The sequence below is a fragment of the Sus scrofa genome, chromosome 13 (assembly GCF_054392235.1).
Source record: "Sus scrofa isolate SSC_HxYL_T2T_F1_AM1 chromosome 13, Sscrofa_HxYL_maternal_Yorkshire_Landrace_v2.0, whole genome shotgun sequence".
NCBI lineage: Eukaryota > Metazoa > Chordata > Mammalia > Artiodactyla > Suidae > Sus > Sus scrofa.
In genome coordinates, this window is record NC_139395.1 from 50,594,210 (window position 1) to 50,621,038 (window position 26,829).

General features: G+C 42.6%; 1 protein-coding gene across 50 annotated transcripts in view; it reads left to right on the forward strand.

The window, feature by feature from the left end:
* Positions 1 to 26,829, forward strand: part of CACNA1D (calcium voltage-gated channel subunit alpha1 D) — a 330,381-nt gene that overhangs the window by 178,736 nt on the left and 124,816 nt on the right. For 38 of the 50 annotated variants that reach the window (XR_014823264.1, XR_014823263.1, XR_014823262.1 and 35 more), the window contains exons 6-8: positions 3,872 to 4,024; positions 4,592 to 4,788; positions 11,991 to 12,094. Coding sequence is in view for 44 of the 50 variants with exons in the window: in XM_084988603.1 (XP_084844729.1) it covers positions 3,872 to 4,024; positions 4,592 to 4,788; positions 11,991 to 12,094 (454 nt within the window). In the remaining 6 variants the exon portion in view is untranslated. Of the gene's footprint in view, positions 1 to 3,871; positions 4,025 to 4,591; positions 4,789 to 11,331; positions 11,436 to 11,990; positions 12,095 to 26,829 lie in introns of all 50 variants that reach the window. The other 12 variants (XM_084988621.1, XM_084988617.1, XM_084988585.1 and 9 more) reach the window with 1 other exon arrangement.

Consider the following 26,829-nt stretch of genomic DNA (forward strand, 5'->3'; position numbering starts at 1 on the left):
CCCTGGGCTCTGCTCCTGACAGGACACCCCTGCCAGGCACTGCAGGAGGGTGGATGTTCTAGTGCCTTTCCAAGGGCTAGGATGGTGAGGTGACTGCCTGCTTCCAGCTGGAGAATGGTATGGGACTGCAAGGTGTGCCTGTTTTTCACAACTGGTAAAGCCATCAGAAAAGCAAAGATCATGTTTTTGCCTGTCCAGAAGTTCTTCATGAAATTTTATTAATAAACCTGTTGGCGCTCAGAACGTACCAAAAATTCTCTGGAAAAAAAATTTCCAAATTTAACATTTTAAAATGTAGGAAGTGGTGTTTTGTGTGTACTTGTTTTTCCAGATGGTTCATTTATTTTCACTGAAAAAGATCACAAGTCAAAAACCACACAACTGTCTGGAAGCAATTGAGAAAAATAGAAATACCTTGGAAATGACTGGCCCTGTTAAGTGTAATATGATTAAATGAGAAGTTCAGTGAGCAAACATGAGGTTTCAGATTCAGTTGTTAGAGCCTAATCTAATTTCAAAGTAACCACGACAACTTTTTTCCCCCCAAAAGCAAATGACAGGTCAGCTTGCCTGTAGTATGTGCTGTGGCTTCGTGGATCTGAGTCATAGATGAGGACTTCTCAGCCCGGGTTCGTTAACTGCCCTGGTTGCCAGCATCCAAGTTGCTCATCAGACCCTGCTGTCCTTTGGGGTGATGAGTTGGGGCTCTGGGACAGGTCCTTTCCTATGTTGGTTGGCACCTGTGGACTAGTGATTTCTTAAGTACCTGAAATTGTTAAAAATGACTGGGAAGGTGTGACTGCTTACACATACTGGGAATTGTCTGATCCCTTCTAAAGAGAACTCAGACGATTCTGCAAGACCTGATTTTGTTCGCACGCCTGTGTGTGTGTGGTGTGTGTTCACTCATTGGAAGGTAAATATGTATTTCAAATAGAGCCCTCAGATGTTTGTGGAGCTCTTCACCACCCACACTCAGCTAGCTGATAAATATGTATCTGAATCCTAGACCATCAAATAGGAAAGAGCCTTCAAGACCATCTGGGTCCACGAACACCATCTTTTAGATGAGGAAGCACATCTAAACCTTGGGCAGATTTGCGGCAAGTGAGTGGCCACACAGGACCAGACCCCCATGGTTTCCTAGCTCCAGGCCTGGTGTTCTTTCTGTTCCAGTCCACTGCTCCTTGCTTAGAATCTCATGAGTTCTGCCATACAGAACAAGAGTTATGTACCAAGGAAACTAATGTCATGAAAATATGTGCATTCACATTGATACAATGTCATTATGTCATACATTGGGCCAATCCAAAATGTAACAGTTGCAATATGCATAAACACCATTATGAAACATGGGGCTCACTGCCATGCAATCAAGAGGAGCTAATTGCTGGATGATGGTTTTGGATGGCCCATCCATGTCTTAAAAAAACAAAAAAAGGGAGCTCCCATTGTGGCTCAGTGGTAATGAACCCTATGAGTATCTATGAGGATGAGGATTCGATCCCTGGCCCCATTCAGTGGGTTAAGGATCCAGCATTGCCTCCAGCTGTGGTGTAGGTCACACATGTGGCTTGAATCCTGTGTTGGGGTGGCTGTGGTGTAGACCAGCAGCTGCAGCTCCAGTTCAACCCCTAGCCTGGGAATTTCCATATGCAGTGGGTGCAGCCCTAAAAGAAAAAAAAATAAAGACTAACCACCCCTCCAAATCCTGAAATGAAAAAAAGGAAAAAAAAAACAAACCCATATTCAAATAGATTAGATTTTTTTTCCCTTTCCATCTATTCCTTAGAGAAGACAAAAACATTAAAAGTCATCCTAATAATCATTCCCCACCCCCACCACAGAAACCATTTGAACACTGAAATATCTGAAGGCAGTACCTAGGGATTTTTATAATAATGAAAGTCCAGAAAGAGATCATGGAGAGTCTAAAATCCTCTAGTCAGTCTTTCCTCACCGCCCTCCACCTCTTTCCCTGTCCTTCTTCTCACACTGAACTTCTGCTGTGGCTGCTGATAAGGATTTTTCTCTCTACTTGGTGTGGTCTGATGTATAACTTACTTAAATCTGGCATCTTCATTCATTCTTTGAATACATATTGGGAAAATGAGAAAATACTAGAAAAGAGCAGTTTGAAGGAGGAAGAGTTGACGGGGGAGGAAGGGAGAGAGAAAGCAGGGGGAAGGAGCTGGGCTCAAGCTGAGGTTGCACTGCTGTGGGAGGCACAGGATACACAGGGTGTGGAGCACCCGGGGCTAGTGGGCTCTGGGCTCAGGCTCCTGCTTCCTTTGTCCACTCCTGAGTGTTGCCTGCCATCCTCTTCCCACAGACCTTTCTCTTCCTGTACCGTGGCTATGAGCGTTGCCTTGTGGGCAGCTTCCAGGTTTCCACATCCCTCCCTCATCCCTCAAGTCCACATTTCAGCTGCAGGGTCCTTCCCTCTTCGTCTTAAGTGATCAGACTCACAAGGAGGAGGCAGTTGCTCTCACTCCTCTCCTCCTCCCCGACTCCATGGGCGCCTCCTTTTGACACGCTTGTCTTTGTTCAGGCACTAGGAGTAGCCTTGTGCCCCTGCCTCCCTGGGTACATTTCTCTAACTCACTGCTGAGTTCTGATCACATCCACGTCCTCAACCTGTTCTACCTGGAGAGCCCAGCACCCTCCAGCTACTCCTCTGCCTGTCTTGCCTCCTGCTGCTCCACTCCTCTCTTCCTCCCTCTCTCTCCCCCTTTCTCTCTATCTCCCTTTCTCTCTCCCTTCCTCCTTGCCTTTCTCCCTTTCTCTGGCCCACATCTGTGGCATCTGGAAGTTCCCTGGGTAAGGTGACGAATCAGAGCCGCAGCTGCAGGCCTGCAGCACAGCCACAGCAACACAGGATCCAAGCTGCATCTGCAACCTATGCTGCAGCTTGTGGCAATGCTGGCTCCTTAACCCACCCTCATTGTCAGGGAGACAGTGTCAGGTACTTAACCCACTGAGCCATGACAAGAACTCCCCTACTTGTCTTTCTAAAAAGGCTGCCTTTTGAATTTTCCCAAGGCTCTCCCAAGTATATATGTTAACATGCTTTCATTTGATTTTTCTCCTGTTTAAAATAGAGGTGGCCTTCTGCCTGTGGACTAAAGTCTGGCCCTATAATCTGAACCCAAAACCGAGTGCTCCCTAGCTGCAGTCTGCTTCTTGTTCCTGTTGCCTTTTTCCTCTGTGTGACTGCCAGTCAAGGCTCTCCACCCTCAGTCCACGGGGCGCTAGCTTGTGTCTGTGCTTTTGCTGCTTTCGTCCCTCTGCTCGTCGGAGCCTCTCTCCCATGCCCGCCAGCCTGCTGGTGGAAATCCATCCTCCTCAGTCTTCAGGGCTTCCCAGTCCTCTTTCCTCGTGCCCACTTACAGGTGATGTCTTTTATCTGTCTTTAATTTGAACGGCGTGACATTGCTCACACAGCCTCTGTGGGCAACCTTAGAGGAATTTGTGTTTGAGTCTCGTGTCTCCTAGAACATAACCTCTTTGGGAGAAGCCATGGAGCCATGAAGATGTAAGACATCTTCCTAGCCCCCAAAGCACTAAACTTCATCTTTGCCACGTGGTCGATATTCAAGGAATTTCTAATGGATGAACAAATGCATGAATGACTTTCATATCCGGCAGTCCCCTCTCTAGGACTTAGTTTTTCTATCTTTTCAGTTGAAGAAGTCGGATTATAGGTGATCTTTAAGGTTTCTTTTTAACTTATCTCACATCCAAGTTGAATGTTAATGAAAAGCTATGAGTTTTATCACTGAGTCATGTACAGAGCCGGCATCATTAGGAATTATATTTATGCATCAATGAAATACTTCCTGGCTCACAAACTTATTTTTCTCTTTCCTAGGTTTACAAGTTGTCCTGAACTCCATTATAAAAGCCATGGTTCCCCTCCTTCACATAGCCCTTTTGGTATTATTTGTAATCATAATCTATGCTATTATAGGATTGGAACTTTTTATTGGAAAAATGCACAAAACATGTTTTTTTGCTGACTCAGGTAAGTCATGGAAAGGGTAGCTAACCTAACTTGTAAAAAATTTGTCTTTCCCTAAAACAACTTTTGTGGTTTGGGGAAAATCTAACACAAAATGAGAGAGAAAGGAAAAAAAAAACAAAAAAAACCCCAAACCAAAACAAAAAAAAGCCAAATACACCAGTAAATCTAAGCCAGTTCTTGGTGTGAATTATATTCAGAATGAATGAGAATTTGGTCTCCTTTTCCACCCTGATGTCCTAAGTAATGTGTTCTGGCAAACAAGGTGAGGGGGCCCCCAAAACTAGACCATGAGGTGAGTCAGTAGTGTTGTGTATAGGCCGAGGAAAGGTGCTGTAGGGGTGAGGACAGAGGACAGAGCCCTGGCTTCTGAGCAGAGGAAATGGCAAACTCCATGGAGGTGGGAATATTTCAAGTGAACCTTGAAGGACAATAGGAATCCAAAATGGCAGAGCGGGCGTTCCAGGGAGCTGTGTTCCAGGCTCTGGCAAGGGTACTCAGCTTCCTCAGTTTGGTTCCCTAACGATCCTTCTGCCCTCGAGCGGTGATTCCTTCCTTCTCTGTTTGTAGATATCGTAGCTGAAGAGGACCCAGCACCGTGTGCGTTCTCAGGGAATGGACGCCAGTGCACCGCCAATGGCACAGAGTGTAGGAGTGGCTGGGTTGGCCCCAATGGAGGCATCACCAACTTTGATAACTTTGCCTTTGCCATGCTCACCGTGTTTCAGTGTATCACTATGGAGGGCTGGACAGACGTGCTCTACTGGGTAAGCAGCTCGAGGAAAGTGTTGAATGGAGTGTTCTTGCCTTGAAGAAACGTGTGTCATTAGTTTGAGCCATTGGAGAGCTGGTTCAAAATGACCCTGGAAGTGAGTTCTTAGGGAAGGGAAGCAGACCCTCTCTTCACTCAGCAAGACCTATCATTTTTCCCTGTCAGGGCCTCAGTTTCAGCTCTAGGAAGCTGCTACATGACATTGGCTCCCCCTGATCCCCACTTCCACCTGGGGACTTATTGCTGAGTGTGCCCAGCAGTCCCCTGTTGGGAGAAATTCCAGAAGGCCAGAGCTGTCCTGACTAAACTGAGAGAGCCAGAGGTCATTCCCCTGTCTCCTGGACTTCCATGGACTAAAGCTGACCTTTTATACCTAAAGGCAGGTTGCTCTACTAGATCCTAAATGGAAGGTGGGAAACATTAATTAGACTCTTTTCATGTTTTCTATAGCTTATCACAGCCTTAAATCCCAAATGGGTTTTCCCCCTATCATAGCATTTCCCTTTTGCATCTTCACTGTGACTACAGATCAGTCCAGCATAAGCCCTTAGCTCTCTCTTCCTTTCTCTTTGGAGCTATAGAACTCCAACAGAAAGGGTAGAAGTGGCACATCAGCCTTCCAGGGCTGGTGGATCTGTCTGTGGACACAGATGGACACTCTTTGTATGGCTCAGGGCTGGCTCTTCTTGTTCCTGATGGAGCTGGAAGGGTTTAATGAAGAGCATATTCATATTTTAACAGCCATTTCTCAGAGCCGAGTTTGTTTACATCTATGTTTGATAGAATTTGGAAAAGCTTACAGAAGTTGAGAAAATATTTTGCATAGCACAGAGTTACTACGGAAAACAGCTGACTTGCAGATTTTGAGCCTCAATCTAAGTCCATAATGGGATTAACCAAGAGTCCAATAATTGCTAAAAGGCAATTAGCAGTAAACTGCTTATTCAGTGGACAGTCTCTAGCAAGGAGGCCTGAAAATTGAGAAGTAGCTTCTGACAGGATCTACATTTCAGACACTTTATAGGATTTCTCATCACTCTCTAACGTGAAAGAATATAGCATATAATGGCTATAAAGAGGCTTTTGCTTCCCTTCACCAGTGAACACCAGGTTTACAGGATGATAGAAGTCCCTGTACATTCAATGTCTGGCAAAGAAGGTGTGTTTTTATTTTCATCCCCAAAGTGTGAGTCTCGTTTGGCGATAAGGGTTTTTAAGCATCACCCATGTGTTCTATCTTGTTGCTCCCCCTGCCTCCTTTTTCTTACTGTCATAGGAGAGTGTGTGTGTGTCTGTGTGAGTGTGCACATCTTATTCACATCCATAGCACAATGCCTTTTGTGACGACGATGTGACGATGAAGGACCAGGGAGGTTATTTTGGATGAGTCAAGACCATGGCCACGCAAGGGAACCCTCTACCTAGGGAAAGGGTGTGTTTTCCCTCTGACCCTCTACGTTGCAACTCCTGGTCAGATTAGTGGTGATCTCAACCCCAGGATTCCTTTGAAGTTTCTGAGAGACAAGAAAAAAAGCACCATCCAAATAGCCCAAACTCTGATCCTTCCCCCTCAAATGGTACAGAGGACAACATTTTGATTTAAAACAAACAAACAAAAATCTGTGACTCCTCTCAGCTCTACTCTCCCTCTTGTCACGGTGAATTATCCATTGCTGATCCAACATGCCCTGACTAATGGATGATTTTATACTTTATGTTATGTTTCTGCACATTGATTCTCTCGTGATGATTTTCCCATCACCAAGCAAGTGAAGGTTCTTTAAATCTTGATTAAAGGAGAAAAATCTCCAGGCACCCAGAAACAAAAATTTCCACTTGCTTTCCTGAAAAACCTTTAAGTATCACCTAGGATGTTATAATTATTACCTCTGTTTTTCATATGACAATCACGGAGCTAATAATTTGACAATGTAATAATTACATTCTCTATGAACCACATGGCATCTTTATTCTGAGGGAGGAATTCCAGTAATTTATCAACATTATTCCAGTCTGTATCTCTTTAGAGAAGGTCTGGGAAACAATGGAGTATAGATAGACGCCTAAACATCCCCAGGGTCCTCCTGCAAGTGGTTGTGGTCCTTGATTTAGAACAGGGGTCTACAGACTATTTTGTAAGGGGCCAGCTAGTAAATACAGTGGCCCTTGCAGACTGTCCTGTCTCTGTCCCAGCTACTCAGTTCTGTCCTTGTCACTTGCAAGCAGCTGTAGACAACATGTAATGTGTGGCTTCATTCCAGTCTTTATTTATGGACACGGAGGTTGTGTATTTTGTGTAACATTCCCGTGTTGCAAGAGACCCTGGATTTTTTTCCTACCATTTAAAAATGTAAAAGCCTTTGCAAGCTCACAGGCCCTACAGAAGCAGGTGACAGGCCAGGTTTGGCCCGCAGGTCATTGCTGGGTAACCCCTGATCTGGACTAGAATCCAGCACTCTTTTAACTTGGCAGTTTTCCCCCACCCCCGTCCGAGGATTGTGGGCCCTTCTAGAACACTAGGGGGCAGCTCAGTAATGTCTTCTACAGGGTTCACTGTGATAGTCCGAAGCATATCAGGTTGCTTTTAATTACTTGTCGATTACACTGATGAACTCAGCATAGGGACAAGCAGGAGCTTGGGCCCCTAGTCTTCTTCGTACTTTATGGTCCTTGATCAATGGAAGCCACACAGCTGTGTCTGGAACAGACCACTCCTGCCCAGCATAGTGCCTGGCCCCAAGTTGGTCTTCAGCAACTACCAGTTACTATTACTCTTCAAGTACATGAGTCCATTGCCTCCATGTAGATGGGCTGTGTCTAAATGCCTATTTTTATTTGTAACTAGAATGTAAAAGGAACATCTAGAAAGAGAACTAAGGAAGTTCGATTTTTAAATATTGATTGCAAGCACATTTCTCAAACCTTTAAGTGTTTGTATGTGATGGACAGAGTCTTGGTTGGGGGTTAGGGTTATCTTGCTGCTTTCCTTTTTTTTTTTTTCTTTTTAGAGCCACACATGCAGTATATGGGAGATCCCAGGCTAGGGGTCAAATCGGAGCTGCAGCTACCAGCCTATGCCACAACCACAGCAACGTGGGATCTGAGCTCTGTCTGCAGCCTACACCACAGCTCATGGCAATGCTGGCTCCTTAATCCACTGGGCAAGGCCAGAGATAGAACCCGCATCCTCATGTATACTGGTTGGGTTCATTACTGCTGAGCCACAACAGGAACTCCCCTTTTTTTTTCTCATTTTTTTCAAGTTTATATTCTCAAGCTCATGGATGCCTCAGTTCCCAAGAATGCCAAGTGGTGGCAGGGCCTTGAGAAGGGAGGTACAGGTGGGCCCAGTACACAGAAAGACACACGTAAAATGGAATCATTCAGGCGTGTGGGGAATGGATATGTGTTTAAAGCTCTTTGATAAAGTGATTCCATAAACATCATTGAGCTATCATCTGACCCACATGTGCTTGTGGTCCACAGAGGCAGATGGGTGTCGGGCAAGAGAGAGCCTTAAGGCTGGATAGGGCTGGGCGTGTGACCTTGGACAGGTCCACCCCAACTCTCTGGGCTTTACTTTTCCTGTGCACAAGATGCAGAGTGACACTACACGGTCCCGTTGTTTCCCCCCTTCAACTCAGAGGAAGTGTTTTGAAATGTAGCAAATGAATTAAAATAGTATCAGTTTCAGGAGAGGGCGCTCCATGTAAACTGCTTATGGCCTTTTGCCTTAGTGCCAAGGTCTTTTCTCAGTGAGGCCACCTATGGCAGCGCTGGCTTGTCAGACTCCAACAGGAGGTTCTCTTGGCCAGGCTGATGACCCCCTTCGTTCAAGGTACCTGGGAAGTCCCCCTCCAGGCAGCCAACAGCTGCCTTGCTGCAACTTTCTTTTAGCCCAGGCTCAGGGGAGTGACAACCAGTATATCAAGTTTCTAGCAGTGGTAGCAACAGTTAAGGGAAAAAAAACCCAAAAACCGCCGAGGCTAGCCTTTAATTAGAGACATGGATGTGCCTTTCGGCCTTTGAAGCAAAGGAAAACTGAAATTAAATAGATTATTGTCTCCTGAGTATACAAGGTGACACCACGTGATGACTTGGATATTAATATTTTAAACATCTAAACTGAGATGCTGGAGCTCATGCCGATTTCTCCGTTGTTGACAAAGATCACAGACAGAATCCCTAGCAGAGTCTATTTTCATCTGGGTATTTTGGGGAACATCTTGCCAGTTCCAACTTGCCCCATGTAGTACGGTAAGGTCTAAGAAATACTAACCTCTGGAAAGAGACCCCCAGGCTGAGAAGGGTTAGTGAGAAAAACCGGATCTTAAAGCTTAATTTTTGTTCCTCTTTCTCACCCTCTGGAGATTTCAAGTCTTCTGTGGCCTTCGTTTTCCCCTCGGCCCCCAGCTGTTATTCCAGGGGGTATTTCTGATTTGGGCAAATGGGAATCTGTGGAACACTTACTTCTAAGAAATTAAATGTTTCTTGACTTTAAAAAAGAAAGCTCCCGGACTTCCTGTTGTGGCTTAGTGGAAACAAACCTGAGTAGCATCCATGAGGACGCAGGTTCGATCCCTGGCCTTGCTCAGTGGGTTAAGGATCTGGTGTTGCCATGAGATGTGGTGTAGGTCACAGATTCGGCTTGGATCCCACGTGGCTGTGGCTCTGACATAGGCCGGCAGCTACAGCTTCGATTAGATCCCTAGCCTGAGAACCTCCATATGCTGTGGGTGCAAACCTAAAAAGACAAAAAAATTTTTAAAAAGTTCCCTCCCAAGTTGCAGCAGAGGGCTGATCCTGGAGCCACTCTCTGGAACGCGGGGCTGAGGCCTGCAAGGATGAGGGGCAGAGCAGACTGGAGATTCCTTCCCTCCCCGTGAGCACTGTTGTAGGCTCCCCTATGTCATAGGCTCTGCCCCGACACAGGCGCCCCTTCTGTTCCAGCAGAGAGGACACAGGCCCAGAGAGGTCTCCGAGGAAGGTCCTGACTCGGGGCTGGCCTCTGACCACTATACCAGGCAGCCTGTTTTTTTGCCTCCACCCGTGGGCTTTTAAAGAAGTTGAGTGGTGTAGTTGCTTTGGAAGAATTACCCTCGGCCTTCCTGCTGCAATTAGTTTATCCAACTTAATTAGATCAACAATTGCAGCCATGGCCCTGGCTCATTCATTACTCTAATTGCCAGTGTAAGATGTGCAGACTGATATGAGTTCTATTAAGCACATCCATTTTCATGTGGCCAAACAGGTGTTTCATAAGGGATTTAATGCCCTCTTCCTAGACTTCAGCAACAGATGTTAGGTCATTTTTTTTTTTTTAATGTTCTCTTTTTCTGTTTGGTTTCTAAATGAGGCAAACATAATGAAATGCATGAGCTTCATTCTGTAAAGCTGAAGCCTAGAGCCAGATAATATAAAGGAAAGCACACTCTTAAAGTCCTAAGGGCCTGACCTCACAAGGCAAGAACCATGAATCGACCCAAAATATATAGTGTTCTATTAGCTGGAAATTTGGGGTGTTCTAGCAAAGTCAGACCTGGGGTCATTCATTCTCTCCCCTGACCTGTCTTTAACACCTCCTTCCTAGGAGAAGTGTTTTCCCAATTTAAAGTGACCTGTGCTGCTGGAAAATTCTGTCTAGCCGTGAACCTTAAATCACCTGTTTGCTCTAGCACGAAAGCTGCTCATGACCTGACCTCCGTGGGAAGATATGTCAGGGAGGTCATGTCTCTGCTGCTTGAACTTGTCCCAGGAGTAGGGACACTGGGTTCCTTTGGAACAGCTCACAGCTGGAGCTTCCAGGGTGGGTCATGTGGGTTCAAGCTAAGTGTGGGAGTATGGGCTTTTTTCTTCTCCTGGGTTCCTTCTATGGGTGCACTTGGGGAAATTTTCATTCCCCAAAGCACCCTTGAATCAGCTAGTTGACTTCTGAATACTTCTCTTTGCATGAATTTAGCTGTGCTTGCACTCACCGATAGCAGATAGTCCAGATTTAAAATGGGTTAGGTCTTCTTGGGAAAGGCTGGCCTTCAGTGGAAAGTTAGCATTTTAGGGCCTTTTTTTAAAAAAAAGAAAAGAATTTATGCAATCAATGTTACAAACTTGTCTCTATAATTGAGTCTTTTCCACTATCACAAATTTTGAAGGCAAAAATAGTACTAATAACTTGGGCAGAGTAGAAAATAGTTTCCATCTAAGCACTAGTTTTGTCTTCAACTAAGATCTTTTCTGAAAATCCCTTGTGAAGGCAGTTTCTTATGAGAAAGGGTCAAATCCTAGCTGATTTCCCTAGCAGTGGCCAAAGTTTGCTATTTTCCCTGAAAGCTTTGATGCCTCTGTGTGTGTGTGTGTGTGTGTGTGTGTGTGTGTGTGTTTTCTAAGAATCATATAATGAATGTGCATTGGCTACTGTTGTCTGATTTGAAGCTAAATAATGTTTAATTAAATGTATAGAATGCTGTCTCTAACGTCACCCTCTCTCCTTATTAGATTCGCTTATTTACCCACGCCTATGAGACCATCTTATTTCTTGCAGATGAATGATGCTATGGGATTTGAATTGCCCTGGGTGTATTTTGTCAGTCTCGTCATCTTTGGGTCATTTTTCGTACTAAATCTTGTACTTGGTGTATTGAGCGGGTAAGCTACACCTCTTTCATCTTGAAAGCAGAGTCCTGAGGACAGTTGCCAAGACCACACAGGCTTTGCTAGATGGGGGCCGCCGGGTGGGTGCCAAGTGTTTTATGTGTCCTCCAAGATGCTTCTTTTCTGCTGAGGCTTCCCAAATCGAGATGTTTCCTGGAACCTCACCAGCCTTCATGAAAGAAAGCAATAGGGTAATTATTGACCAGAAATTAATCAGCATTGTCACTTGGGATTTAAATAGTTGGCCTTGCTTCCCCATTTGTCTGTCCTAAAAGGAGATGCATCTATAATTGCTTTACTGGTCTGGCTCCAAATATAATGCAGATTAATTGGTACCAAACAGTAGCGAAATGACTTTTGGTAGGCCACATTTGTAGGTTTCAGCAGCAAACCTATCCTTATGGAAAGAACAAAAATGCAAGGCCTTTGGCAGGGTCCCTTCTGGGAGCACCAGTCTTCGACTAAAGCCCATGTTGTCCAGCAGCTGTTCCTGGGGCTCTGCTCTTTAGCAAATGGATAACTGATAACTGATCTCCTTACATTTTACAGGTAAATGATGCGATAGGATGGGAATGGCCATGGGTGTATTTTGTTAGTCTGATCATCCTTGGCTCATTTTTCGTCCTTAACCTGGTTCTTGGTGTCCTTAGTGGGTAAGCAGTTGGATCCGTGTTCCACATTCTGCTGCTGCCACGTGTCAGGCAGCTCTGCGTGTCCCCCAGCTGCTTCCTGCGGCTTTCTCTGCATGCGTGTGGACTCTAATGTCCCCTCTGTGTGTTGCTTTTGGACTAAACTGTGGTTCTCTCTGCTTGTATCTGTCTGTGAGATTCTGTGTTTCTGATGCTTGCCAAACACTGTTCATTTAATGAAACCATTTCCCTGAAGCCAGCTGCATTAATATGCCAGTGTATAGAAGTGGATTAAAAGTGAGTAAAAGGATTCCCAGCCTTGGTCTCCTCCAGGAAAGGGTGTTTGTCTTTGGTGGTTTTCTCTCCATTAGTACATAACCTGACCCCTTTACCTGCAGTGTGTCATGAATATTTCCAGTAGTGTTTCAGATTTCATGGTAAAGGAAAAATCAGCCTGATTAGCACATAAATACGAAGCAGTTTCAGAATCCCACATCCTTCAGATCGGGATTATTTATTAGCCTGGTTTTCTGCCACTGTCACTGTGAGAATGTTCGCTGGAATTCATTTTTAATCTTAACTTGTAGAATCTTTCTTTAGTGCAGCGTTATCATCAGCTTTTGCACCTCCGTGTCCTATGGCCTTAGCATTGTCCTTGTCACTCAGTCAGTCACCATTTTTGAAACTGCATTTTGTTGAGCACCGTGGCTTGGTGGATTGGTCGTCCATCATAGGGGTTCTGTGGGGACTGGGTCAGTAGGGGACTCTGCCCTGCCTGGAGCCGCCATCCCAGAGCCCTGCTGGGCAGCTGTGCATCTCCCTCCCCCCCACCCCGCCCCCGGCCCACAGACCCTCCAGGCAGAGGAACACCCCTGAGGAGGTCAGGCTCTCCAGACTCTGAGAAGCAGGGCCAATGTATACCCATTGCCATGGGTGAGGGAGGGGCCTGCGAGCTTGATGAGGCCCAGGAGGTGCCTGTCTCTCCAGAGGAGTGTCTGTCACTCCCTGAGCTCAGATGTCCTCATCCTCCGGAGATACCACTGATAGACATGAATCCAAGCGCATTTATCTACTCCTCACTCACTTATCTCTGTCTTTCCCAGCTTGTATCTTGGGGAAAGTGATGTCTTTATGTAGCGCTGAGTCAGTGGAGAGACCTTTATCGCATTTTCCTACGCACTGCCTTTTCCAGAGCAGAAAGCAGACCCAGCTACCCAGCTCTGCTTTCTTTCCTCCTCGTCCCTCTAAGCTGCCTAACCCATTTCCATGGGATAACACGGTTAGAATTCTCCTTGACCGAGTGTGGTGACTTTTACACCACTGATGCACACTGTCCTGTGAAACCCCTGTCTGAAATGGTCCAGGAGCCCATGCTCCATGGTGAGAGCAGGAAGCTGGAACCGAATTGGGGTGTGACAACTTAACCCCTGGCCCTCACCCCTCCCACAACTGGATGGAGCCTCAAGCCTCATATGCCTTCATTTCGAACTCAAAGAGCCTTCCTCCTAATGACTGTCTGTGTTGGGATGGTAGGGGTGGAATTTATCCCTGGAGAAACAGTGTTGTGTTGGTTTTACCGCAGGAACGGCCCATACAAGGTTAACAGCAATTCTGTTGTGAATTCCTTGGTACCCGGTGTCTCCTAAACCCAACTACACGGAGGCCATGGAAACGACTAATTTTAACAGTGCCAGTGACATGCCTTATCTCTGAGCTTCCCCGAGCAGAAACATTACCCTGGCATGAGGAAGCATCTTAAAAAGGAAAAAGAGAAAAAAAATCGAAGGAAGGACTCCTCAGGATAATGGTGGGTGTTAAACATTCACCCCCTGGGCAGGGGCGCGGAGGTCCCCAAAGCTGGAAGGTAGAAAGAGGCACATACTGTGATGGAACAACCAGTTCGTTGAAATATATTTGGGGGAAAATCATAAACAATTTAAAAACTTTTTGTATCAGAACAAAAGTAGATCCCTTATGAAGGAGCACGCAAATGACATGTGAGGTTTTAAAATCCAGGGTTTCCCAGCGATGTTCAGTGAGTCCTAGGATGTGTCCCAACTCCTGGGGGCTGTTGCTGAATCTACTCTGCCTGTGAGGCCAGTTTGGTGGGATCTGCCAAAGCGCACTTTGTGTAAAGGAAGAACTTGTCAGCAGAGCAGAGTCTTTCAGCCGCGTCTGCTAATTTGGTCAGCATTTCCTGAGTTCCTTTTGAGTGCCACCGCTCTGGGCCAGAGGCCCCGGGTGCCAGGATGTCTAAGATGCAGATGGGGGCCCTGTGCTCAGACAGTTGTTGTCTAGTGGCGCAAACGGACTTTAAACAGTGAGGATGGCCAGGCTAGAGCAGAGGTGGGGACCGAAGGGTGCTGAAAGCTGCGTGTCTGTGAGCTGGACCTTGAAAGATGATGAGGCATCTAGGGGATGGGAAACTGGAGAAGGGGCTGCTCCTACCTCTCCTAGCAGTTAGGTTTCCCTGGGCTTCTCTGTCTGAGTCCTCCTCCTTAATTTTTCCCCAAAGCAACAAAAAATACAAATGGGTCACATATCATTTTCTTATGGAAGCAAATGTTTTTTAAAAATTTGTTTTAATCTTGGGGTTCTTGCCAGTATTTTTAGGGAACACTAAAGGGAATACAAAACCAGAAAGGTATAAATATTAAAGGGAAGACAACTCATGTTATGTAGCCCCTCAAGGACCAGCAGACCAACACAAACGTAACCCTGAAAGTCCCAAGTTAAAAGGCCATTGTTTTAGGCACGTAAGACTGTGCTGCTACTTTCTGATGAAGCATCGTTACAAGATGCTCTGTGTGTCTTTAAGTCTGTTAACCATTTGGAAATGTTTGTTTCTGCTCCTCCTCTTTCCCGTGTGGCCATGCCATCCTATTGTATCCTAGAACCGATTTGAATCTGCACACTTGATTTGGTGTTGGTACATTTTTAAAGCATTGTTAAGACTGATGCTTTGGGAAAAATCTTTGTTTTTACTGCGGACCCCTTCCCTCAAGGTGAGTATGAAGTTCATGAGCTGTACACCTTGCATCGCCAAGTGTGATCCTGGCTGAAGACTTTTATCTCTGGTGATTGTGTTCTGTGGCAGGAGCTGGGAATGTCGGTAACTTTCACATGAAGTTGTCATTAAGGAGATGGTCCCACTGTGACCAGGGATTGGAAAGAATGTCCTGATGAAGCCTTCAATCCAGATACATTTTCATGGTGGCTTTGATGATTTTTCACTCTTCAAATTGTGCGCTTAACTCTTTGTCCCCTTTTGAGGTTTTTGTCAGTAGATAGGTAACATAAGAGAACGCGGTGGTGTTTCCGTGCTTTGTTTCTTTAGAATCACTGCCAGATTCCCAGGGGACAGATGGTGGTCATGGATGGTGGGCTCATGTCTTCACCTACAGGACTCACCTGAGGCCAGGCACACCTGCGCTGAGGTAGAGGGTCCTCTAGCCCCTTGGTGTGGTTCAGGCCCTCAAGAAGGGACGGGTAGATGAGAAGGGAACTAGAAGATGTGGGTTCTGGTCCTGCCAGTGTCACGCACTGACTTGAGCCTCTGTATCCTCACCTGTCACACAGGAATGAGCCTGCGTGCTGCCTTCTCCCAGGGTAGCTGGCAAATGTAGATGTGTTTTGAAAGAATTGTACTATTGAATGTATCTTTCTCTTAAATCCACGGACCTCTTCCCAGTGCCTTCGCTGGGTGAAGTGGGGACAGCTAAAGGGGCTGTGTGGAAACTATCCAAAGTGAACCATTTTCTGGATTTCCTGGGAAGTGACCAAGAGACATGTGCTTTGTATGCACAGTAATACTGTCCTTGGTGCCCCCCAGCAGGAGGCTGTGGACGTTGTTTGTCAGCTATTAAGTATTATGCGGGTCTAAATCATGTTTGAAGTTACAGCTACAGTGATTTTTTTTTTTTTTTTTGGCACAAATAGAGGGGAATGGCATTTCTGTAGCATAGTGATTAAACACAAGCTTTAGAGTCACATAACCAAGGCATGACTCTGCTCTATCTTTTACCAACTATGAGATGTAATGAAATGGCTTACCCTTTGAGTTTCACTTCCCTTGTCTGTGAAGGGATGTGAATAATATTAACTGTGTGGAGTTGCACAAGGAGGCAGTGAGCTGAAGCGTATAGAGAGCTTGGTCATTGCTATGATGGTAACTTGAGTAAGAGTATATAAAACGGGATTTGATGCAGGAAAATCTAATCAACTCAGTCCTTTTAAGCTAATTTCTTTCTCTTTGTGACCAGGCCTATAGATGGGGGTTAATTTGCCTCACTCTTTTAACTCAGGAGTTGATAAATGAAGTATTCTCTACTGCTCTTTGCTTTTAGAGGATCTCATGTTCAAACTGCTATTAGAAATGCAGGGAGAGAAAATGAAAGTAAAAGTGTTAGGAAGTTGGTAAATTATAGGTCCTGGTGGAGGAAAGATTTGATTCGCCTTTGTCTCTATTTCTGCCAAAGAAAGATAAAGGACCCACATGCCTGAACTGGTTTTGATGTCTATTAGATGGATTTCTCCTGAGAAGTTTAGATAATCTCTGATATTTATATACCGGCAATCATATCCCTGGCACTTAGCAATGGCCAGAAAGAGATTAGATAAGACCCTTAAGAGATTAGTGTAATATAACCCAGACTTTGATGCATCTGTTCTCTGTTGGCCTTTGAAGTCAGGCCCCACATGCCATTTTTCACAGTAAATCCAAAGGGCAGTTTTAGGATCCTATGTATGAATATTTTTTCTATTCAGTTGTTTTTGATACTGTGGTCTTAGTGCCTGGATGTTCCTTAATATAAAATGTTTAAAGACTCCATTCTCTTTTCTTTTATAAATTCACTATCATAATATGAAGACTCTTTAATTATATATCAAACTATGATCAATGTTGAGATGGACCTCTATCTTTTTTTTTCTTTTTTTTTTTTTTTCTTTTTAGGGCTGCACTGGTGGCATATGGAGGTTCCCAGGCCAGGGGTCTAATCGGAGCTGTAGCTGCTGGCCTACAGCACAGCCACAGCAACACCAGATCCAAGCCGCATCTGCGACCTACACTACATACAGCTCACAGCAACGCCAGATTCGTTAACCCACTGAGCGAGGCCAGGAACCGAACCCGCAACCTCATGGTTTCTTGTCGGATTTGTTTCCACTGTGCCATGACAGAAACTCTGTAATCACATTTTTAAAGGGAAAAAAGGGTTAATTAATTTTGTCTCTTCATCCTCAGATTCCATTTGCATTTGTCCAAGATACTCCATTTCGCTTCCACCCATTTGGTTTCTCTTTGATCCGCAGTAATTGGGAAAAAAGGATGCTTGGTGATGGGTTGAAGATGTTGGGATTAAAAAACCTAGTTAGGAATGACTGCTTTGCTTGTGTAACTGCTGGTGTAGAGGGAATGGAGAGAAGTGTGTGTGCGTGTGTGGGGGGGGGGTTCTGTACTATATTATATCGCAATTGTATGGAATAGATCCAGGTTTGGGGGGCATCATAAGTTACACCCTGGTCCATTGAAGTCACACCATTAAGAGGTGTGGGAAGTCACTGGTTGCCTGATTTCCTCCCCTTGAATGTTGGCTCAGGAGGTAAAACATACCAGTTAGATGGTGGTTGTTTGCTTGTGGAGACATAGCCTCTGGAAATAGGCATTCTTATAAATTATTCACAACTGGGATTCAATTTTGCTCTCATTCAATATTTTACCAGCATCTGCTGATAAAAAATGAATTTTTGCTGTATACCTGAAACTAATAAAACATTTGTTAGTCAACCATACTCCAATAAAATAAAAATTTTTTAACCTGAGGAACAAATAGAGTAGAATACTAGAGAATGAACAATCTAGAACTACATATTACAAGATATTAAGTATATTAGGTAAAATAACCCAGACATACCCAAAATTAACATAAAGGATTTCCTTTATATAAAATAACAAAAATAGTTGAAAATAATTTATGTTATGAGAAGTTGTGTTTGCATGAGTGTATGAATGTGTATGTATATGTAAGGGGAGAGTTCATGGTAGAAGAATGAAGGATACTTCTGGGGTCCTTAAAAAAAAATAAACTGAACATCAGAATTTCTTCCTGTACATACTCATATCTGCATCTTAGAAGAGTAGTCGAATTGCTTACAGCATGGAAGGGGGCATTGTTAGATAATGGGATAACCAGGCTATCAGGATTGGTTACCATGTATTACATAATGAAGCAGTACTAAGTTAATGACTTAATTCCATAATTTGACCAACAAACTGAGAGGGCCCACAGAGGTCTAGTCTAAAAACAAAGGAATGGATGAGGGGTTCTTTGTAGATCTTACAGTGAAAACAAAATTTGTTTTTCCTTTGTGTAATTAGTGATGATCAGGCTGCTGTAATTCCAAAGATACCCTTAATGATCACTTGTGGCAAAATACTTCGCCACATTGAGCTGAATTTGTCTTTGATTTGACTAGGAGTACGTAAAATATCTGTCCATGCAGTTGGAGGTCTCTTTTCTTAACTTGGAAGAGATGTTGTGAGTGGAATTGAGAGCTGAGGGCGAGACCTATGGTCCTTTGCTTACTTCATGTGGTTTGGTTTGGGTAGCACAAGAAATTAAGCCTGGCTTCAGCTTTACATGGAAGAATGCTAAATTTCCTTTTCTAGTAAAGAACCAAGCTACACATTTAAGTATACTTTTAAAGAGTGAACTTTCTTGCTGAAGAGTTAAAAGGCTGTTGGGGTAGCTGGCAGCTGGTTCCTAGTGCTGTTGGTACTGCGTACCTGAAGTGTCCTGGCTGGTGGCCACACCTGACATTAGTAAGTCAGTGGTAACTTCTCTGCCGCTGGCTCACAGCTACTGTTTCCATAGAAATGGCTGTTGGGATCAGTGGAGACGAGGCAAGTGAAAGTTTTCACTGATCCTTGTTTCCATCAAGTCTGTTTCCCTGGCAACAGCAGTGGACAGCAGCCAGGCACCAGCAACAGATTCAGTGGCGCTCTCTTGCTTGTCAGCTGTGGCTATCATCTACCCTGACTAAATTCTTTTTTTTTTTTTTTATAACACGTAGCAAAAACCTCTGAGGACCCAGGAGGCACCTCTGGCTGCATACACCCCCCGAGCACCCATTTTGCTGATGGAGAGCACTGTACTAAGCAGAGTCCATCACAGTGCTTTTCATGCAGAGGCTTAGCTCTTCATACAGCCACTGGTACTTTAATGGTTGAAATTAAACCCATAATTTTCTTGTGTTCCCCATTGGGTTGGTGGCATTAGCAATTGCTGTTACTTCTACAGTGAAGGGGTTGTTTATGAATTTAATAATTTGACTTCGGTGAGAAACATATTGACGATTGCCCTAAGGCACGACTGTCAACCTTATGCCAGTCTTTTTTTTTTTTTTCCTTCTGTGTAATATTTTTTTACAGGCTGGTAAAATTGCTTACAGAAACCAAATATTGGTATTGCAGAGCAGCTCAGTATAATAAGACCCGGCTGTCCATAGTACAGGGAGCTCTTCTTTGTTAAAATTCAGCAGTTGTTCCTTTCCCCAGCATTTTAGTTTTTAAGCACATGTGTGCACCCGAGGTGAAGGTATCCTCCTCGCATCCCAAGCAGAATCTGCAGGTCCCACAGAGCAAAGGAGAGCATCACTATTGCCCTGGTGTGTTAGATGAGAGTGTGTGAGGAGAGGCACAGCATGAGGTGTTGGCCACTGTCTTGTTTAAAAGCTTAAAGATAATATTAAATTTTTTTTCTCTGAAACAAAACAGATTCAGAGCTATATCTCTGAGAATCTGATGAAGATACGAGTCCACCGCATTATGAGAATTTAGTCTGGCTATGTACAAGAGCACTGAAAAATGGTGACTTTCCTATCCTGGAAGGATTTCTCAATGATTTTATTCCCAACAGTCTGGACCAGGGCAACTGTACCTGGCCTGGAGGTGATATTTGGGACTGACCCCGTACTTCCTGGTTGGGTTTGGTGTAACAGACTAATAAGTAGAAAATCTTGCTAGATGCTTTTCTCTCCCTTAGACTTGTTAAGAAGAAATAGCTTAATCATTTATTCAATGAATATTTTTTGAGTGCCTACACAGCATTTGATGTATTTCCCAAGTGTCTTAGAAAGTACTGGCGTCTCAGCGGTAAGACAATATAGAGTATGATCTTCATGAAGCTTCTATCTGATGAGGGAGACAAAGATGATAAACTTTTATAAGTTCTTTGAGAGGAAGGTCCTTGGTACTGGCAGAACGGATGTCTAGGACGAAGCATCCTGGAGGAAGAGAAGATGAATGGATAGCTGCCATACCCAGGCAAGACGGGAGAAGACTCTGGGGGAGGGTGTTAGACTCACAGGGAAGACCTGTGCCAAGGCCCCAAAGCACGAAGAAGTAGAGAGCGTTGGATAAGCTGTACAAAGCCTGGATGGCGGGCATCTAGGGGTCTGGGAAAGAGAGGATAGAGAAAAGAAGAAGAGAGATTGATCAGAGCCCAGATCACAAAGGTCCTTCAACACTGTGTCACAGATTGAGGTCATCAGCTGAAGGGCAAAGGAACCCAGTGCTGAATTTTAAGGCCAAAGTGATGTGATTTATATTGGTGTTTCATAACAATGGCTCTGTGTTGTGATGTCTTCACCTTACCTTAGAATATTTTAAAAAATAATACAACTTTGTGAATGGATAGAAGAATGGATAGATAGGAGATAAAATGTAGCAGATGTTAATTGTGGTAGGCATATGAGTGTTCACTATGCAAGTCTTCCTACTTTTATGAATGTTTGAAATTTTTCTTAATATTGGAAGAAAACAGCATATAAAAATCACTCTGGCTGTAGTAGCAAGAATGGGCTGCATATGGAGAGACCAGTTTAAGGCTGTTGTAATCCTCTTCCAGCCGCAATGTAGTAACAGTGCCAGAATGGACCTTTCACTCTAAACAGCTGTAAAACGGGCCAAAATACATGAAACAGTTATGTGTTGGTTGGTTGGTTGGTTGGTTTACCAGAAGATGGAAGGCAGCATTGGATTGAGTTCCTTAAGAGAAGCAAAACATGTGAAGTAAGCGCCACAATTGCCCTGGCTTTCTGCCCAGAGATGCTTTTAAAATTGTGGCATAGGGATGCAGAGACCAGAAGAGGACGGCAGTCTATTTGCTTCAGAGGCAAAGAGTAGAGTTTGGGCTGTGGGATAGCTGGGATCTTCAGGGCAGGGTGCTCAAGAGAGGTATGCAGAGAAGGGGCTCCAGAAATCTGAATAGAAATTCTCTGAAATCTTGGTTTAGATATAAGCTGCTGTTGCCAGTTGAATTTGTTGAGGTATGGTAGAGAGTAGCTACTGCAAATCTCTAAGCTGCTGGAAATCTCACTGTTGGGAAGTAGAGGGATTCTGGCCAGCTGGAGTAGGTTGACCTTGATGAATATGTTGGCCATTCAATAGAGACCTCAGAAAAGCCAGGCCTTAGGGGTGGGGCTATTCTAGCCATGGAATAAGAGCCACTCTAGATGTGCCCTTACAAATCTCACAAACAAGCTTCAAGGAATCACAATTGACTTGCCAAAACAAATCAACACCTATTAAAGGAAGACACCAAAACCCATATGGTCCCCAAATGTTTCCCCATATCGTTAAAAGTTACAGAACATGAAAAAAAAGTGGGAAATATGATCCATAACCAAGTTGAGGGGAGTCAGTAGAAATAAATTGAGAGATGACAGATAAAGCAGGCAAGGAGTAAGGAAGATACGGGATGAATGAAAACTAAGAGCAAGATGGTAGATATAAACCCAGCTATATCAATAATTGGATTAAAAGTGGGCACAACATTTTAATTATGATGAAGACCAAATCAAAATGTAAGATAATATAAAGATACATATTTAAAACCTTGAAAAGGGGAAGTGTGTTATCAAATACATAAAATACACTTCTGTGTAAGGAGCATTTGCAGAGGTAGAGATATTTCACAGAGAGACGTTTCATATTCCTAAAATGGTCAATTCATCAAGAAGACACTGTGATTCTAAATGAGTTTGTACCTAATAAACTTTAAAATACATGAAGGGAAAATTGTCAAAATTAAGTGGATAGATGAATAAATCCACAAACGTTGATGAAAATTTTAATCGTTCTTTGTCAGTAATAGAAGTGCGAGATAATGAAAAAAAACTAAATGTAGATAACATCTGAACACTACCAACCAAACTGACCTAATTGATACTTACTGAATATTATATATAATAACTGTAAAATACACCTCCTGTTCAAGAATACCCACACAGAGCATGTCTGGGCTGTAAAAAAAAAACAAAAAAAAAACAAAAAAAAACAAAAAACCCAAAAACAAAACAAAGTCTAAGTCTCAAAGGAGTGAAATCTTGCAATGTATGTTTTTCCTAACAGCAATTGACTTAAAATAGAAACTAATAACAACTGTCTAGAAAGTCATTCAGATACTTAAAAATTAAGTAAAACATCTCTAAATAACTTATAATTCAAAGAAAAATACAATAAGCATGAGAAATGTTATGAACTGAATGATAATGAAAATACAATGTCTCTAAATTTGCTTTATCCATCTAAAGCAGTGCTTAGAAATTTGTAGCTTTAAATGTCTGTCTTCTTTGGAGAAATGTCTATTTAGATCTTTTGCCTACTTTTTGATTGGGTTGTGTTTTTTTTTATATAAGGCTGCATGAAATGTTTGTATATTTTGGAGATTAATTTCTTCTCAGATGCTTTGTTTGCCAAGATTTCCTCCCATTCTGTGCATTGCCTTTTTTTTAATGGTCTCCTTTGCTGTGCAAAAGCTTTTAAGTTGGACTAGGTCCCATTTGTTTACTTTTGTTTTTGTTTTCACTACTCTAAGAGGTGGATCAAACAAAATATAGCTGCAATTTATGTCAAAGAGTGTTCTGCCTATGTTTTTCTCTAGGAGTTTTATAGTATCTGACCTTACATTTAGGTCTTGATCCATTTTGAGCTTATTTTTGCATATGGTGTTAGAGAATGTTCTAATTTCATTCTTTTATATGGAACTGTCCAGTTTTCCCAGCACCACTTATTGAAGAGATTATCTGACCTCCATCATTTGTTATTGCCTCCTTTGTCATAGATTAGTTGATCATAGGTGGTTGGGTTTATTTCTGGGCTTTATATCCTGTTGCATCGTCTATATTTCTGTTTCTGTGCCAGTAACATACTGTTTTGATGACTCTAGCTTTGTACTATAGTCTTAAATCAAGGGCCCCAATTCCTCTAGTTCCATTTTTGTTTTCCAAGATTGCTTTGGCTATTCAGGGTCTTTTGTGTTTCCATACAAATTCTAAAATATTTTGTTCTGGTTCTGTGAGGAATGTCATTGGTAATTTGATAGAAATTGCATTGAATCTGTAGATTGCCTTGGGTAGTATAGTCATTTTGGCAATGTTTATTCTTTCAACCTATGAGAATTGTCTATTTTTCCATCAGCTTGTGTCATCTTTGATTCCTTTCATCTTTTGTCTCTTTAGGTAGGTATATTCCTAGGTATTTTATTCTCTTTGATGCTATGGTTATTGAGATTGTTTGCTTAATTTCTTTTTCCGATCTTTCATTGTTAGTGTATAGAAATGAGAGAGATTTATGTGTATTAGTTTTGCATCCTGCAGCTTTACCAAATTCATTGGTGAGTTCTAACAGTTTTCTGGTAGCATCTTTAGGATTTTCTAGGTATAGTATCATGTCATCTGCTAACAGTGATTCTTTTACTTCTTCTTTTCCAGTTTGGATTCCTTCTATTTCTTTTCCTTCTCTGATTGCCATGGCTAGGACTTCCAAAACTATGTTGAGTAAAAGTGGTTAGAGTGGACATCCTTGTCTTGTTCCTGATCTTAGCAGAAATGCTTTCAGCTTTTCACTGTTGAGAATGATGTTATCTGTGGTTTGTCATACATGGCTCCTATTATGTTGAGGTGGGTACCCTCTCTCCCCACTTTCTGGAGAGTTTTTATCAAAAATGATTACTGAATTTTGTCAGAAGCTTTTTCAGCATCTCTTGAGATGATCACAGGGTTTTCAAGCTTCTGTTTTTAGTGTGGTGTATCACACTGATTGATTTCTAGATTTTGAAGAAGGCTTGCATCCCTGGGATAAATCCCACTTGATCATCCAAGTGGAGTTTACACTAGAAACACAAGGTTGGTTCAGTGTTACAATCAAACTGTGTAATTTACATTAACAGAATGAAGGATAAAAATCCTATGATCATTTCATTAAATGTGTAAAATACCACCGACAGTATTCTACAACCATTGATGATAAAAACTCTCAGCAAACTAGGAATATATGGGAACTTGCTCAACTTGAAAAAAGCTGACTACAAAACCCCACAAAATTATCACTGATAGCATACTTAATGGTGAAAGGCTGAATGCTTTTTCCGTAAGATTAAGAACAAGATAATCATCCCTTTCTAACCCCTTTGTTCAACATTATACCGGAAGTAATAGCCAGTACATTAAGACAAGTAAGGGATATAAAAGGCAGAAAGATTAGAAAGAAAGTAATAAGCATTTCTCTTCACAGAAAACATGATTATCTACTTAGCAATTCCTAACAAATCACTCAAAAACCTACTAGAATTAGTAAGTGAATATAGCAAGGTCTCAGGGTACAAGGTCAGTGTACAAAAATCAATTTGATTCCCATATACAAGCTTCAATCATGTGGAAAATGAAGTTTGAGAAAATATAATTAACACTAGCATTAATGAACTACTTAGGAATAAAGATAAGAAAAGATATGGAAGGACCTCTGCACTGAAAACTACAAAATACTGATTAGGAACATTAAAGATAAGCTAAATAAATAATGATGACCCATGATCATGGATTGGAAGATTCAGTATTCTTAAGATGTGGAATTTATCTATGCATTTCTCAGATTTATCTGTGTACTCAGAGCTGTCCCATTCAAAAATGATAATGCTTTTTTAAAAAGACACTGACAAGATGGTTCCAAATTTATGTATAATTGCATAAGACCTATAATAATTAAAACAGAGCAAAATTAGAAGACTTACACAACCTGATTTCAAGATTTCCATAAGGCTGTGGTAAATGCAGTGTCATTTTGGCGTAAAGTTGGGTATATACAACAATTGAATAGAATAGAAAAATCCAGAAAGATATGTATATGGACAATTGCTTTTTGACATAGGTGCTAAATAATTCAATGGGGAAAGTATAATTTTTTATGTCTTTTGTCTTTTTGTTGTTGTTGTTATTGTTGCTATTTCTTGGGCCGCTCCCGCGGCATATGGAGGTTCCCAGGCTAGGGGTCGAATCCGAGCCACGTCTGCAACCTACACCACAGCTCATGGCAACGCCGGATCGTTAACCCACTGAGCAAGGGCAGGGATCGAACCCACAACCTCATGGTTCCTAGTCGGATTCGTTAACCACTGCGCCACGACGGGAACTCCGGAAAGTATAATTTTTTAAATGCTAGAAAAACCAGATTTTTGTCTATAAAAAAAAAAAACGAACCTGACCTCTAGGTCACACTAGACACAAACACTAACTTGAAATGGATTCTGGATCTAATTAAAAAGCTAAAATTGGAGTTCCCGTCGTGGCTCAGTGGTTAACGAATCCGACTAGGAGTAGAATAGCTAAAAATCAAAAAGATTGACAGTCTCCAGTGTTGATAAGAGTATAGAGTAACTGATAATGCTCACACGTTGATCATAGAAACATTAAATAGTACAGACCACTTTGGAAAAGTTAAACATATACTCACCGTATGACTCAGCAATTCCATTCCTGGTTGTTTACTGAATAGAAATGAAAGCCTTCTGTCTACAAAATCTTTGTATGTCAGCATTCATAGAGCTTTATTCATAGCAGCTTCAAATTGGAAAAACCCAAATGTCTATCGGCAGGTAGAATGGATAAGCACATTGTGGTATATTCAGACTTTGGAATGCCATTCAGCAATAAAAAAGAATGAAATACAAATACAACATAATAAGTGAAACTCAGCATTTTGCTGAGGGAGAGAAGCCAGGTATAGAACAGAACATATGGTGAAGTTCTGGAAAAGGCAAAATTAACCTGTGATAGAGACATCAGGTCATTGATTTTCTAAGGTGGGAGGAAGAAGAGTTGGCTGGAAAAAGGCAAGGAGAGAACTTTCTGGGAGTTGTTGTAAGTGTTCTATATCTTGATTAGGGTGTTGTTTACATGGTGTCAATATTAGCCAAACCATAAACTTAAATTGTGTGCTTTTTATTGTTCAGGACTTGTATCTCAGTAAAATTGATTTTTAAATCCCATTAAAATAGAATTAAAAGTGTCTACGGCTTCTGGTTGAGATGGATTAACAGATACTAGATTTATCCTTCCACTTGAAACAGCAATAACCAAACCAAAACCAGACAATCTATTTAATACAGTTGTTTTCAAGGTACTGGATATCAGGCAAGGAAGGACAGTTATCCCTAAGAACCAGGAAATTATGTTCCATGATTGTCCAGTTTACGGGCTTAGGAGAATTCCTGGGTCAATGGCCCTAGGAGGGGGAACCCAGGCAGAGCCCCCTGAGTTGAGGGGGCTCAACTGAGTTGTGAAGACAAAGCTAAGAGTCTGCAGAAGCCGAGGTGACTGAAATATGAAAAGTATAAGGCAGGACAGAGTTCTGGAGAGGAGAAAATCTCATAGAAATAAGACTCCAGAGATTAGCAGAAGTTCCCCTTAGTATTCGGCAG